This window comes from Leucopleurus acutus (assembly GCF_964270905.1).
Source record: "Leucopleurus acutus genome assembly, chromosome: 19".
NCBI classification, from domain to species: domain Eukaryota; kingdom Metazoa; phylum Chordata; class Mammalia; order Artiodactyla; family Delphinidae; genus Leucopleurus; species Leucopleurus acutus.
Window position 1 is genome coordinate 46,420,401 of NC_139161.1, and position 16,932 is coordinate 46,437,332.

A 16,932-nucleotide genomic window follows, 5' to 3' on the forward strand; every position below is an offset into this window, starting at 1 on the left:
CTCCTTCACAATCCTGCTCTGCATGCAGTTCTCAGAATGTGCAGTATTTGCTCTCAAGCCTTCAGCGCTTGCTCTTCCTTCTGTCCAGAATACCTCCCTTCCTCCCCTAGTTTCTCTCTTTCTCCCTTACTCCTCCTTGGGTTGAATGAGGTTTCCCTCACCTGGGCCCCCATATCCATATTGTACCACTTACCACAAACTGTATCCAACCTCTAACTGAGCAGAGTGAATTGCTTACCAGCACGTAGCTCTAGCACACAATAGTTGCTCAGTAAAAATCTGATAAATGAATGAACCCTTTACTATTCATATTAGGGTTCAATCATAGTTCAAGGAAGGAGACTTGAATCGCTTGGCTCTGAAAGAAGGAACCAGAACAGTTATTGCAATTATGTTCTTTGTTGGGTAGAATTTCACACTTGATAAAAGGATTGTGAGGTTTTGTGTTTCTTCAAGCTAAAGTGATTTAAGCCTACTTTGAAGACCAGTTTAAAGGCCTCTTCTCCAGATGATAAAACAGGGTACTTGTCAGTTTTGAGGCGTTCCGGAATTATTCTCACCAAGCAAGTGTCTCCAGAAATGTCATACCTGCTGCTTTTAAAATGTTATTCTAAGGCCACAGTTAAACAAGTATCTCGCTCAGGAGAGGTGTGAGAGGTGGGCAAGTGAATCATGAAATGAAATCTGCCTACAGGGCTGAGAATAGCACACACAGGAACCAATGGCAGTGAAATAAACTGGGGTAACACCAAGGAAATATATCCATTAACACAAAGGGAGCCTACTACATAGCAGATTTCCACTGTACATAAAGGAGACACCTTCTTTCAACAGAGACTAAAAACTGAAATGAGGTAGTGAGCCCTCTGCCACTCCAAGTGTCCCAGTCTCTTCAACCGCTGCCGAGGCGCTGGGCGACAGACTCCGATGGAAGGGGTGCAAGGTGCAAAGGGCTGAGGCGTCTTTTAGCTCTTCCAAGGTAGATTCTTTAGAACCTTTGGATTTTTTCGAGTCCTTTGAGTCTTTCTAACCTTTTGATTCTTTCAATTCTCTGTTCTAAGCGTTAAAGCGCCGCTAGGAAAAGCTGCAACAAAGATGGGAAGGAAGCTAGTGAGAGTACTCAGAGAAAAAGGGGTGAGAATTTAAGGGGTAAGCCAGAAAGAAGAGACTGAGGGAGTAGAGGAGAAGCGGAGCAAACGCAGAAGGGAAACGGGGAGGGGGGAAAGAGAGCGATAGGAACCTAGACCGATGAAGAGAGGGACCAAACTCTTTCCCGAGAGAAGGCAGGCACGCCCAGAGGGAATCGGCTACTTTAAGGACAGCCCCGCCCCTCGGCGTGACGCCGCAGCAGGGCCGCCCGCGATTGGCTGCGGCCTGGAGGGCGGGATGGGGTTGCTAGGAGCGGAGGGGATCCGGCTGGCCAAGGCCTCCCGGAGCGCGGAGCCGAGGGAACGGGGTCCGGGTTTGCAGCGCTGCTGGAAGATGGCGAGAGGCTGGGACGCGCGGCCGCCCTGGCGGCCAGGGCGCGTCTCGCTGCTGCTGTGTCTGCTGTTGCTGCTGCGGAGCCCGGCCCGGGCAGCGCACATCAAGAAGGCGGAGGCGACGACGACGACGACGAGCGCGGGCGCCGAGGCGGTCAAGGGCCAGTTCGACCGCTACTACCACGAAGAGGAGCTGGGCTTGGCGCTGAGAGAGGCGGCGGCCGCGGGGCCCCCGGGCCTGGCCCGCCTCTTCAGCATCGGCAGCTCGGTGGAGGGCCGGCCGCTGTGGGTGCTGCGCCTCACGGCGGGCCTGGGGCCGCCGCCTTCTGACGGCGATACGGGGCCCGACGCGGCGGGGCCGCTCCTGCCCGGCCGGCCGCAGGTGAAGCTGGTGGGCAACATGCACGGCGACGAGACCGTCTCGCGCCAGGTGCTCGTCTACCTGGCCCGCGAGCTGGCGGCTGGCTACCGCCGCGGGGACCTGCGCCTGGTCCGCCTGCTCAACACCACTGACGTGTACGTGCTGCCCAGCCTCAACCCCGACGGCTTCGAGCGCGCCCACGAGGGCAACTGCGGCTTCAGCGACAGCGGCCCTCCCGGGGCCAGCGGCCGCGACAACAGCCGTGGCCGCGACCTCAACCGCAGCTTCCCGGACCAGTTCAGCACCGGTGAGCCCCCGTCCCTGGACGACGTGCCCGAGGTGCGCGCCCTGATCGAGTGGATCCGCAGGAACAAGTGAGTGTCGTCCTCCCTCCACCGCCGCCTCCTCCCCCCCGCCCCCTCCCCATCCAAGTGAGCCTCCAGAGCAGAGGCTGGATCCGGCACTCAGTAAGCGCTCAAACGGTGCTCTCAGGCCTAAGGGACGGGGGTAGTGAGGGCGGAGAGCGACACCCCGTAACGGGGACAGGGCCCAGGCCGCTTAGCCTCCTGTCCGGCTAATTGTCCGAGAAGCGCTGCCTAGAGGCTGTCATTTGTTCAAAGGATGCAGAGAGCGCTGTTTGGCCGGAGGGGAGACTCTTCTAGCATCCTGGCCCCTGTTCTCCCAGGATCGTAGAATATGAGCGACGGAAGAGACATTAAGGATGACCTAGGTCAGCTCACTTATTTTATACATAAACTGACAAGATTGCGATTATCTTATTACTACAGGCACTGTGGTAAGCCCCTTCCGTGGACTGCATGATCTCAGTTTATGTTGGCCACAGCCTGATGAGACAGACAGCATTAACATCCCTGTTCTGTAGCTGGGACTTCAACTCACGCATTTAGTCAGTGCTCTTAACGGGCATGGAGGGAGACTGTAGCCTAGAAATGACAGATGACACTCCCGGGGTCTTCTTCTTGGTTATTTAACCGAAACTGATTCACTTCCAGTCTTTACCTCTGACTCAGCTGTGGAGCGTATAGGTATGGCTGGCTGGAGAACTTGTACAGATCTGGAACCTTCATCTGTAAGCAGCTTCATTTTAGACTCTGAAGGGTTTCTGCTGCCACTTGTGCACATTATTAGTGGGCCAGGGCCAAATGGCTAATTGTCACACTTAATAGACACCTTAAGTGTTAGTAACCGCTCTGTGAGATTTAAAAACTTAAAGGAAGCACGAGGACCTGAAGAAATTGGTGTATAACAAGAAAATATTATAAATATATATATGGTGTGTTTATGTACCCAGTTAAACCTTACAGGAGTTGTTCCTACTGGCAAAATGTGTGTGGGCTACAATAATATGGGTCATCTCTGTGGAGAAGGTGGAACTTGAACTGAGTCTTGAGAGATGGGTAGGATTTTCAGCAAAAAGGTGGAGGAGAGGAATAAAGGAAGAAGGAACTTATTCCAGGTGGAATAATATCTGAAGTGACTATGCACCTCTTCCTTTTGTCAAGCATCGGCTTTGCCAGCATATCCCCATTTTTGTGTCTTCATAAGGCTTGTGAAGCAATTAATCTTTCCATACTGATTTGAAGAAGATATCTGAGTGACAGATAAGATACAAGCAATAATGAGCAAACAAGTTTCCCTTTAGGACTTGGAATCATCTCTTCTACAAGGTTCAGCATATATAGCAGACCTTGAAAAATTCATGGCCATTATGACAATTCTAGATTCTTTTTATCTCCTACCTTTCACTTTACTCCTTCTGAGATCCCTTGTAGGTATTAATTTCACATGCTTTCTGGGAAGATTTTTCCTTTAAAGATAGTGGTGTCGGGACTTCCCTGGTGGCGCAGTGGTTAAGAATCTGCCTGCAAATGCAGGGGACACAGGTTGGAGCCCTGGTCTGGGAAGTCCCACATGTTGCAAAGCAACTAAGCCCACAAGCCACGACTGCTGAGCCTGTGTGCCACAACTTCTGAAGCACACGTGCCTAGAGCCCGGGCTCCGCCACAAGAGAAGCCACCGCAATGAGAAGCCCGCTCACTGCAACGAAGAGTAGTCCCAGCTCGCCGCAACTAGAGAAAGCCCAAGTGTAACAATGAAGACCCAACGCAGCCAAAAATAGATAAATAAAAAAATAAATTTAAATAAAATAAAACATAAAAATATAATGGTGTCAGGACCTCTGAACATTTACATAAGAAGTGTGACTTTAACATACAGCTTATTGTCAGAAGCTGTGATGGCCAGGGCCTTTCTGAGATGATATATCAAATTCACTGTTTGCATTGCTTGAAGGACACGTTTAAAAAACCCCATCATGACCTTTGCAGGGATGTAAATTCTGTGAGTCGATTTTTCTATTCAGTATTACTTCTGCTGTGACCAGAAATAAAAATGAGCTTTGTCTTGGTGCAAGTCACCTTGAGACTATACTGAAAGCTTTAAATTTTAAATCTAGGACCAAAAATGTGCTCTTTGGATAACTCTTTCATATCACCAGTATTTAATGATTAAAGTTATGGTCTGGGCTGGCTATTCAATGATAGAAGCTTGTGAAGATTTTAAAAGCTCATCTGTGTCAGTTGGTATTACAAAGGAAGTGGCTCTATTTTGTGGCTATGGACTACCCTAATCATATCTGCCCTCTTTTCAAATGTAACTCTAATCAGAAGGGAAAGTATGTGAGTATATAGGGTGAAAAGTACATCCTTCCATCCTCAATCATAAATAACTCAAGATGCACATTATTTAATGATTAATCAGTAACAAGGGACACTGATATGCGAATAAAGTAAAAAAAACAAGCACATACACGATTTGAGATTGATTCCTAAATATATAGAGACAACTTTATGGATAGGAAATTCTAAAACCACAGACATGCGTCTGTACAGGGAAATTACCTTTTTCAATGTATTTCGTGATATAAATCATTTGAATAATTTCTTGATATCCTATTCACCCAGCTGTATTAGAAATAGATTTTTGTTGTTGTTTTGGATATGTAACAATTTAACACTCATTTCCTCCTGCTTGGGAAAGTGGAGTTTATTTTCTTTGTTTCACTTTATACTTCATCCAATCCATGATTTTGTACTACTGATAATTGACTCATCTGCTCAAGAAAATATACAAGATTTTAACTCCATCATTAAAATAAAGATTTTATAGTTTACTTCACCCTCATATTTTTGGCACAGTTCTTTAATTAAATATACCTGCTTAGACTTTAATAGGAGATTAGCATATAAATGATTTTTTGGGTATGTTTGTGAAAAGCATTATCATATTGTTGGGGTAGGTGTATAGCTACAATTTCCTGAAATCTTTAGAATTTAGTTTATCAGACATCAAGTTTTCTTAATTTTTTTAAAGTTATTTACAGGGTTATCTGGGGACCATAATAAAGTTAACTTGGAGATTGACTTTTTAATATCTACAGACTCTTGTTTATAATTTTTATGATATATTTACCAGTTACTTTAAATCTTACGCAAGGAATGATATATGATATTGAAGTCAAGTGTGAGAAACACTTAAGAGAATTGATTTGATTGGAAACCATAAAATACCCTTCAAATAAAATTGGATCGATATACAAAGTTGGTTTGACAAAGACTAAAAGAAATAATCTTACAACCACTATAATAGATATCACTTTCTTTTGAAATCGCCCTTACCAGAGTGGCATTGGTGCTTTTAAAACTATGTGAGTAGAGTAAGGAAAATCTAATAATTTAATTTTATCACTCAAGTAGATTGCAAATATTTCATTGTTCTAAAAGTATTTGATTAGGCCATTTTAACAGTATTTCTGAGAAGTGTTACAAGAAATGTCAAAGTGAAAAACAGCATTTAATAGAGAATCTTGGAATTTAAAATTTTAATTGAACACGTATAAAGTAACATGCTTAACTTATTTAGAATATTCAGTTACCCTTTTTTTTTTTTTTTCCCCACTAGACTATGAATGCCATGAGGGCATTTTTGTATTTGTTTCTTCACTAATATATTCCTTAGTGCCTATAGAACATTTGGCTTATAGTTGACACTCAAGAAAATTTGTTTCTCAGTTGATTGTCTGTACTGGGCCAGCCTTCTTGTAACTTGCCCAAAGTCAGTGTGGGTGGTGGTGGGGAAGTACTTAAATTATTTTAGGCATAGAAACCAAAAAGTAAATTGTTAATAACTTGCTGTGGAGGAGGGATGGGTAAATTGGAGTTAGAATAGATGCTTAGTTTTTGTTTCTGTAACATTGTAGCATTGGAACTGGTGAGTAGAATTATAGTCTGTAAGGCAGTGATTCCCTAAGCAGGATGCTAGAGGTCTCCAAAGGAATGAACATTTGCTGAGCAGGGGCTATAAAGCAGTCATTGTGCTGCAAGATAATTGTACATGTATTATCTTATTTAATTCTTGTAACAACCCTGGGAGGCAGGTAGCATTAATCCCCATTTTACAGATGAGAGAGAAACTGGGATTCAATGGATTTAGAGGCAGCAACTTCTCTGATCATGTTACTAGTGAGTGACATGCCTGCAAAACCAAATGTTCTTACGCATATTTGCCTGGTTTTAAAGCCTGTGCTATTGCCACTATACCAAATGGCATTCCCCTCTGGTATCTAGAACTGTGCTAATTTTAATTATGTAAAACTAGTCTTCTTTCATAGTCTATTCTGGTGTTTAATCACTGTCTTTATCAGCTAAATTCTGTCTTCTGATGAATACAAGTGTGTTACAAGTGTTACAAGTGTTACAAGTGTTCTGTGTTACAAGTAATTTTCATTGTTTGACCTCCTCTGGGAGGTACTGATCATACTTAACCTTTCAAATTAAACATATCGTAGACTTAATTTTCTTTCAAACATATAGAAAGAAATGTTATAAATCAACCCCCTTTAGAATTACTGTAGGTCAGTTTATTTCAGCCACAAAAAGGCAGAAGCAAAAAATCTAATTTTGAGTGCAAAGAGAAAACTGTTTAATCTCCACTCATAGTAATGGTTTGAACTGTTACCTGAGTGAAAAATGTATAAATAGGACTTCGGCATGTTTTTGCCTTTACCTTTTACCATAAAAGGCATTCTTCAGTATTTCTATATCTATAAATTTGACCAAATTGTAAATGGGTTCGCTTAAAAGTATCAATAAAAATGCAAAAAGTTTAAAATGTTTCTTTTATAGAAGCAGCCTTGTCTCCATGTCAGTTTATTTTTTAATGGTCCAACCAGGAACCTTGCACCTAGAAAGAGAGCTGCTTTTACAGTGATGCAATGTGCTGTATTGTTTTTATCTGAAAGCAGCTCAGGTCTTTCCCCCCCCCCCCGAATTTTCTCAACTATGAAAATGTGAATTTAGTGTACTGTGAAAACAGAATGAGGCAAAGCACATCCTGTTTTAAATTAGACTCCCTATCTTAAAAATTCTCTCTGGACAGTAATATAAAAAGCATGAAACTTATTAACCTAACTCGTATATTCAATAAATATTTATTTATGCCAGCCATGCTTTCTATGAAATTAACACAATATGAAGCACAAGAATTAGATTGAACTCTATGAAATTGTAATTTTTGTAGGTCAAGACATGGTTGAATAGTGGCAAGTTCATATTGTTCAACTTAATACATGATTTTACAGTTCCCTGAATAAGACGTCTCCTGAAACATTAATTTACACTGTGTCATTCAGCTATTTTTTTCAGTGATGGGGAAATTATTTAAAGTTATTTGAAGTTAACTTGGACTGTAAAAACTGTTTGAAATTTATTGAGTTAATAATACTTTCTTTCCATTTTCTTTTTTTTTTATTGTTGTTAGTCTAACAGCTGATAGAGTTGTCTTCTAGGTGTCAAGAGGAATATCTAAGTTCATTTATAAAAGATGTAGAATTTTAAAATACATGTTTTCTGTTCCCTTTAAAAAATGATATGTGATTTGGTTATGTTTTCAAAGGTTTGTGCTTTCTGGAAATCTGCATGGTGGCTCAGTGGTAGCAAGCTATCCTTTTGATGATTCTCCAGAACATAAGGCTACTGGAATATATAGCAAAACCTCAGACGATGAAGTATTTAAATACTTGGCAAAAGCCTATGCTTCAAACCACCCCATAATGAAAACTGGTGCCCCTCATTGTCCTGGAGATGAAGATGAGACTTTCAAAGATGGGATCACAAATGGTGCGCATTGGTATGATGTGGAAGGTATGTAAAGCCCTGAATATGCTATATTTCCCCCGTGTACATTTAGCATTCCTAAGTATACTCTGGTGGAAAGAGGAAATTTCGGGGAATTCTGATTTTTTTTTTTTCGCCGCGCTGCACAGCGTGTGGGATCTTAGTTCCCTGATCAGGGATCAAACCTGTGCCCCCTGCATTAGAAACGCAGAGTCTTAACCACTGGACCACTGGGGAAGTCTGAATTCTGATTTTTTTAATCTTTTGTTTTTTAATTTTGAAAATTTCAAACCCACAGTAAAATTGAAAGAAAACTACATGAACACCTGTATATCCTTCATTTAAATTCACCAACTGTTATCTTACCCCAAATGTTCCCCCTCCTAACCCCTCTCACGTGTATGCACACACACACACACACATACACACACACACACACACACACACACACTCTTTTGCCAAATGATCCAAAAGTAGGTTGCAGATTTTATGACACTTCACCTGTAAATACCTCCCAAGTATGTATTTCCCAAGTACAAAGACATTCTCTTGTATAACCCATGTACCATTATTGTAACTGAGAAATCAGCAGTAATTCAGTACTATCATCGCACATGCTGTTCATAACTCAAAATTCCTCTGTTATCCCCCAGATATCTCTTATAGCTCCTTTTCTTCCAGATCAGATGCAGTCAAGGTCCCAGCATCGCATTTGGCTCTTGTGTTTTTTTAGTTTCCCCTATCTAGAACAGTCATATCAACAGTCTCTTTTCTTAATGATGGTGAAACTTCTGAAGTGTCCAGGCCAGTTGTCCTACAGAACGTCCCATATTCTAGATTTGCTGCTTTCTTCCTGATAAGATTATCAGGTCAGAATTTCCAGCAAGATCATTATATCAGTCCCATCAGGAGGCACATAAAGTGAGGCTGCAAGTGGCCAATTGGGCAGCTTGGTTAATGTGATGACCACCACTTCTCTCCATTTTACATAAAGGCACATTTTCCCTTTGTATTTTAATATGTGGGATGATTGTGGAATGCTGTTTTTTAAAAATTGTGGTTGAAAAAAATATATCATAAAATTTGACATTTTAACCTTTTTTTTTTTTTTTTGCGGTATGCGGGCCTCTCACTGCTGTGGCCTCTCCCATTGCGGAGCACAGGCTCCAGATGCGCAGGCTCAGCAGCCGTGGCTCATGGGCCCAGCCGCTCCGCGGCATGTGGGATCTTCCCGGACCGGGGCACGAACCCGCGTCCCCTGCATCGGCAGGCGGACTCTCAACCACTGCGCCACCAGGGAAGCCCTTAACCATTTTTAAATGTAGAATTAAGTGGTATTAATTATATTCACAATGTTGTACGTCTGTATCACTACCATCTACTTACAAAACTTTAAAAATACCAGACAGAAACTCTGTAACCATTAAGCAAAAACTCCCTATTCCCCACTCATTTCCCACCGCCCCCACCCCCACCCCCAGCCACTGGTAACTTCTAATCTCCTTTTTATCTCTGTGAATTTGCCTACTCTAGATATTTCATATAACTAGAGTTAATATATTTGTCCTTCTACATCTGGCTCATTTCACTTAGCATAACGTTTTCAGGGTTCATCCATTTTGCAGCATGTATCAGAACTTCATTTCTTTTTATGGCTGAGAAGTATTCCATTGTATGTATATACTACATGTCATTTATCCAGTCATCCGTTGTTTCCACCTTTTAGCTACTATGAATAATGCTGCTATGAATGTTGGTGTACAAGTATCTACTTGAGTCCTTGTTTTCAAATCTTTTCAAATACTCAGGAGTGGAATTGCTGGGTCATATGGTAATTCTGTATTTAGCTTTTTACACAGTGGCTGTACTATTTTACATATCCACCAGCAATTTCTCATGAAATGCTATGTTTATGTTAAAGTAAGCTTGAATTGTTTACCTTTTCTTTTAAATGTTACAAAAACAGCTATTGTTCTTTTTAAACTTTTGGTATCCTTTGAATAATGACTTTTTCATTTTTATGCCCAGGCTTAGACAATTTAATTAAGAGTAATCAGAAGGAACAAGTCACTCTATGGAAAAGTCATCAGTATAAACTTTTTTCTCTTCTTAGAATCTGCCCACGGTGAATGCCTTAGATTTCCCCTTACCTTGTTGTTGGCAGTTAGTCACATTATAAAGTATGTTATGACGTTTCTCTTCATGTGCCTTCATATAAATATTTGAATAACTCTTTGACTTCTTATGTCAAGCCAAGTGTACACAAATTGGGTGCTAAGTTTGAGGGCTTGATACTTTCTAGAGTCTTCTTATTCCCGTATAGTTTCTACCAGTGTTTCTTATATATAACTAGTGATTTGAACTATTTATAAAGGGCTTTGAAATATTTAGAAGCCAGACTTTCTGCCCGGAACAATTAGAAGTGGTTTGAAAACCATTAAAAAATTTTAAAGATAAAGGACGTACTTTAATGTTTAATCTCATTTCAATCTTTAGCAAATATATTTCTACTTTTTCTTTCTTTCTTTCTTTTTTTTTTTTTTTTTTTTGTGGGATCTTAGTTCCCCGACCAGGGATTGAACTTACGCCGTCCGCAGTGAAAGCACAGAGTTTTAGCCACTGGATCACCAGGGAATTCCCTTTAGCAAGTATATATAATAAAACCTGATTTCATGGACTAGTGGTTTTGTGATGTAGTCAAGTTGCTTCATTATTTGAGATACTATTTAAAATAATGGACTAAAAAATAATTAAATTTTCATTTTTGGAGAAAGTTGTAAAAGGTTAGAAATTAGTTTCTAATTGACAAATAATTAAGGGAGGTAAATATATGTTATACTATTTAAAAAGTAAGTGTGCTTCCTTCATAGTAAGATTACTTGGTTAAGCCAGGCAACAGGTTTTTCTGAGTCTTCAGACATCGAAAGGAGCTAAATTTTGCCGTTGCCATTATTATTGTTTTTATGAGCATCTACTTCTCTCCTGTTTTACCTGGATGGTCAGGCATATTTTATTTCTACAATAGGTAGCTTATATCTTTTACTGCCTTAGCAATATTGAGCAGTTTCGGTAGTTTCTTCTGTGTGTGTGTTTTAATAGCTTTATCAAGGTATAATGAACATACAATAAACTGGACACATTTAAAGTGTACAATTTCATAAGTTTCAACATATATGTGCACCCATGAAACATAAGTATTAAGTTTCAGTAGTTTCAACAGGGTAAATTCATTGTTTGTCTTACACTGGACTGCGATAAGATGTTGTGAAACCTTGTGACTAGGCATATATTCAGACCCGGATGTCCTGGAATAACTTGACTGACATTTATGTGATGTATTTAAAAATTCTAACTCAAAGAAGTTTAGAGCTGAAAATGAATATATTGATCTAGTCCAACCCTTCTGCTTTATAGGAAATCAAGGCCTTAGAGAAGAAATTACTGGTGCAGAATCATTTATTAACCTAGCAAATATTTACTGAGTACTTGCCACATCCCATACACTATATTAAGTGATGGGGTACGGTGTGAGCAAAACGGAAACAATTCCTGCTCTCGGGGATCAGATAGTGTATTAGTAATGGGGGATGTGAGGTAATTTTGCCCCCACCACCTTCACCTTCATTGCCAGGGTTGATTCAGCATATCTAGCTGCCTACGTGGGTGGCCTTGCTTCTCTCAACATGTCTCTCAAACCTCAGGATCCATCTGGGGAATGACTATCCTAATAAGGCCTGTGAACAGTCGTGCTCCTCTGCTAAAGCCTGTTACTGTGAGAGCCTAAGCTGAACTTATTCACGGGGCAGGCCTTCTTCTATTTTTTTTTTTTTTAACCACAATGTGCTGATTTGTATGCCTTTTGTTTACCATTCTTTATTATTTTCTTTCTTCATGGTTTTGAAGACATTATAAAAATCATCTGATGGTTTAATATGTTTATTCCAAAGCAAACCTAATGAAACTGAATTATAGTTTCAGTCAACTTTTAAGAATTGCCCTCTTTCAACTTACAGAAATTTTTAAAAGGGCAAGTAACCACCTAGAAAGAGAAGAGAGCTATGAAATGTGACCAGATAACATATCTGTAACTAATTCAGGATTTTTGGTGCGACTTTAAACTCCTTTGATCATGTGGGCAGCCATTCTCTGCGTAAAGTGGAGGTCAGACTGAGTAGCACTGATGTGCTCTTAAATACTGAGGTATGTTTGGCTCTAAGTAGATTGCTGACAGAAAGGAAAGAGCCTGGGGGAAATAATTACCAAACTGTTTTGAACAGCATAGAAGGTTAGTTAGATATGGTCCAAAAATGGACTGAAAACCTTATTTTTGTGCAGCATTTTCTGTGTCATTAAATAGGGCATTATGTTGTAATTCTTATGACACCAGGAAATTGGAATCTATATAAAATAAAAAAAAATCAAATGGATGGTACAGAACTGAAGAAATATAATATCTGGTATTAAGAAATAGACAAATCCATAAATGCAGTAGGAGATTTTAAACATGCCTTTCTCAGTAATTGTTAGATCATGAAGACAAAAATATCAGTAAGGACACAGAGGATTTAAATAACATAAACCAATCTGACATAATGAACATGTACAAAATACTGTCCTCATATCTAATTTTCCTGCAGAGTCTGTTTACTAATCCAAAGTGTATATGATAAGTGATTTACCATTGGTCACACTTAAGGTAGATGTGTCTAGTTCTATTAGTGCTTATGTTAATTTTTGTTTTAAAAGTTACATATTAAAAGCAAACTAGCAAACACACTAAAACTTAAAGCATTCTTATATCTTTGCTTGTTTCACATTTTAATTGGAGCAAGTCTAAACTTTTCACAGTCTGACTCAAGCCTACATTTCTAGTCTTCTCTCCTTCTTTTCACCTACCACTGAATGACTTGTCCTTCCTGCAAAATGTGAACCTTCACATACTAGGCTATTCTCTGTCTGAAATGCTTTTCTCCAGTTCAGCTGTAACCTTCTCTGAAAACCTCCCCTGTAGTAACTGTCACTTTTACCTTCCTAGAACATTTTGTTTAACATCAGTGTAATGCTTATCTACTTATGTCGTTAGTTTTTTGTGTCTCCTGCCAGAGTGTGAATTCTTTGATAAGGACGGTGTGCTGCTATGCATTTTGTAGTTATCTTTATACAAAATGTATTGGCAGGGAAAGGGTCCTACAGGAAGTGACACTAGGGAGGTTTTTACGGTTATTTGGAGTAAGGTCTTTTTTTGGAGATATGGGCTTTATCTAGAGGGATGCCATGGGAATGAAAAGGGAGTATGAGATATATAAGAAATTGTGCAAGAAGAGTTGCAGAACTGACCGTCAGTTAGATAGTAGAACAGAGTGTCAAGGCAAAGAAAGACTTAATTAAAGATATAACTTGGAGATTTTGAGCCTGGATAAGTAAGAATGATAATGGAAATGGGAAAAAAACTAATTGGAAAGGGTGTGTTTGTGTGTGTGTGTTTTCTCTTTAGATGTGAGAGGAGTGAAAATTGGAGGTGAGGTGGTACTGGATGTACTAGTTATAAATACTTGATGTACAGTTGTGAGATAGGCTCTGGAGCTTGGGAAAGAGGTCAAGGTTATAAAGAGATTTAGGCATTATGAGATATGTGGAAAGCATATGGCAGTGTGCCTGATTTTGAAAATTGAATTGATATTGTTTCCTAGCATCATTTAATTGCTTGGAGCAAGAAATTCAACTGGGGGAAAAAAAAATATATATATATATGAACAGATGGGTGCTTTTTCATCTCCAAAGTGAATGTACTTCTGGCATTTTGTACTGGGATGTTTTCTTTAAGGAATGCCAACAGTTTAGATATTCTCAGCCTGTTCATATTTTAAGAATACTATTGATAATCAAATGTGCATTAATAAAGGGCTTTTGGTTTTATCTGATCTTGTACATTAAGGAGCTACTTGAATCTTTCTTCCTTTCTCTCTTTCTCTCTTTCATCTGAGTGCCACCTCATTTAAAAGGAAAGCAAAAACTTAAAATGATAGTCAAACGGAATTTTTTCTTCTGCTTGAGTCATAAGTTTGTTTGTTTTAGTGAACTGAAGTATAGCCTCATATAAAAATCTAACCTTTAGGAGCAGTGTGCTTGTATATTTTGTAATGTAATAGTAGACTTTCATCAAGGTTGAGAACCAAACACTGTTTTAGGATATGGCCCCTAAATCTTCAGATCCAAAGTCTAAAAATTAGATGTGCTTTTTTTTTTTTTTAAAATACAGGTGGTAGAAAATAGGAAAGTACTTAAAAACAACAGCAACAGCAAAAAAACCACAGGAAAATACAGTTCAAAGACCTGCCTGAGAGAGAGTGTTGACCAAGTTAGACAAAACTGAAAACAGATACAGGACTGTGTAATGTAGTTTAACTTTGTAGAATCATATCATTAGCAAATGTATATTCAGTGGGAGTGGTGAAGGAAATAGATTTTCATAAGATAAGTTGTTCAGAATATGAAGACCAAGTTCAGTTAAGATTTGGTGAAAGCAAACTTGAATTTAAAGACCAGGAATATGGGAAAAATTCTTTCAAGGGCAATCTCTGTTTTTTCCATTCATTTAATGCAGATCTTCCACTTAAAATTTTTTATGACCATCATACTCATTAGCTTTTAAAAATATCTCAAGGAGTGCAAAATTATCATTTAATAACCCACTTATTTATAAATAAATTGTTCACAGAAGTCAAAGTTGTGAGAACTTTTCACTATCCCTTGAAGTAGTTTTTTTTTTTTTAATTTTATTCCACCACATTCTTTGTTTTTAAATATCTTTATTGGATTATAATTGCTTTACAATGGTGTGTTAGTTTCTGCTGTATGACAAAGTGAATCAGCTATACGTATACATATATCCCCATATCTCCTCCCTCTTGCGTCTCCTTCCCACTCTCCCTATCCCACCCCTCTAGGTAGTCACAGAGCACCGAGCTGATCTCCCTGTGCTATGCAGCTGCTTCTCACTAGCTATCTATTTTACATTTGGTAGTATATATATGTCCACGCCACTCTCTCACTTCATCCCAGCTTGAAGTAGTTTTATTAAAGAAATAACAGTAAGCTCCAAATTTAAATATAGAATAGAAATTGCCTATCTATATTCCTGCATGCTAAAATGCTTTTCCTAATGAAAAAAATACATTGTATTTTTTTTTCTGTAAAAGGTTTATGGGGTTCTTGTGTCATACAGTTTGATACTTTATAGTTGGCCTACTGAGGCAAGTTAAAAAAAAAAACTTGCTATGTTCAAGTCTTAACATTGTAGCATTGGTTATATTTTTTTTCCATTGGCTTTCTGCATGAGGCATAAGAGTGAGTTGTTAGTGCACCATCTTTGAATGAATGGTTGAATTTATTTAAATACCCTCCACTTCCTTAAAGCTAGATCTCTCTAGTGAAAACAGTAATAGGGATTGGTTCCATGATAAAGATGAATTGAGTATCTTCAGGCATACGAAGATTAGTTGTGAGACACATGGATTGTGAAGGAGTTGAATGGGTATGAATAGATTCTTTGATCAGAAGATTTAGCCACCCATAACAATTAGTATTGATCACAATTTGTTGTAGTGCTGGACAGATGCCTAGTGATTACACTTTTAGTCTTATTCTTTAATATTGGTAAAGGAATGAAAACATCATAGCTTTCACAATACATTGCATTCAATATTTTCTGAGTATAGAAAAATTAGATTGGTAGGTAGGCTTAAAACCAAAATATATACCTTTCGTCTTTCTTTGCCAGTTTCCCTTGGGAGTAGAGGAAATAGTCTAAATCAGTGGTTTTCAAGCTGGGTGTGTATGGGGAGGAGGAAGAGACCAGTTAGTTTGGATAACTTTAAGGAAATAAATTTCCAGATCTTCCATGCCTGAGAAAGATACTGGCTGCTGAGGTTCAATCTCATATCCTCTTCTTCCACTTGACTGAAGATAGGCCTATTTTTTTCTATCCATCTGAATCACACTATGATATGTTAACTCAGGGTTTTACAAAGTGCACCAAAAACAAAAGGGACAATTTGGTGATTACTTTAATGGTATCATAAAAGCATCACTGAAACGTCTCATGAAAAGATATATTTTCAGTAATTATTACCTGTTAGGTTTATTATTTATTGAAATTGATAATAAAACTATGCCTTTATTGATAAATTGTATACCAGTAGTTATTGTCATACTTCAATCTATAAAGTTTTTTTTGATGTGGACCATTTTTAAAGTCTGTATTGAACTTGTTACAGTATTGATTCTGTTTTATGTTTTGGTTTTTTGGCCTCGGGGCATGTGAGATCTTAGTTAACTCCCCGACCAGGTATACCCCCTGCACTGGAAGGCGAAGTCTTAACCACTGGACTGCCAGGGAAGTCCCAATAATTCAATCTAGAAGACAAAAATTTAATAGGGCATTAATGTCATTGGAAATTAAGAGAAATTTAAATATGCATACATACATATTATAGATTGAAGTATTATAGGATGATCAATGAAGGACTTTCAAGCATAAAAGTATATCCCATTTGAAGCAGCAGCATAGCACAAGGAGATCGGCTTGGTGCTTTGCAATGACCTAGAGGGGTGGAATAGGGAGGATGGGAGGGAGGCTTACGAGGGAGGGGATATGGGGACACGTGTATTCATATGGCTGATTCGCATTGTTGTGCTACAGAAAATAACACAGCATTGCAAAGCAATTATACTCCAATAAAGATCTATTAAAAAAAAAGTATGTCCCTTTTGAATAACAATCTGTGGAGCAAGTGGAATGGAAATAAACGTTCAAGTTTCTTTTACAAAAGAAAGCTATAAAATCCCTCCTGTTGAAGAAGAGTGTTCATGCAAGTTTTAAAAGATGATTCTAGGA

At 39.1% G+C, this 16,932-nt stretch overlaps 1 protein-coding gene across 1 annotated transcript in view; it reads left to right on the forward strand.

The window, feature by feature from the left end:
• Positions 1-1,438: 1,438 nt before the first annotated feature.
• Positions 1,439-16,932, forward strand: part of CPD (carboxypeptidase D) — a 67,382-nt gene continuing 51,888 nt past the window's right edge. The window contains exons 1-2 of the mRNA XM_082861439.1: positions 1,439-2,216; positions 7,816-8,063. Coding sequence (XP_082717565.1) covers positions 1,483-2,216; positions 7,816-8,063 — 982 coding nt within the window. The 5' untranslated portion in view covers positions 1,439-1,482. The remainder of the gene's footprint in view (positions 2,217-7,815; positions 8,064-16,932) is intronic.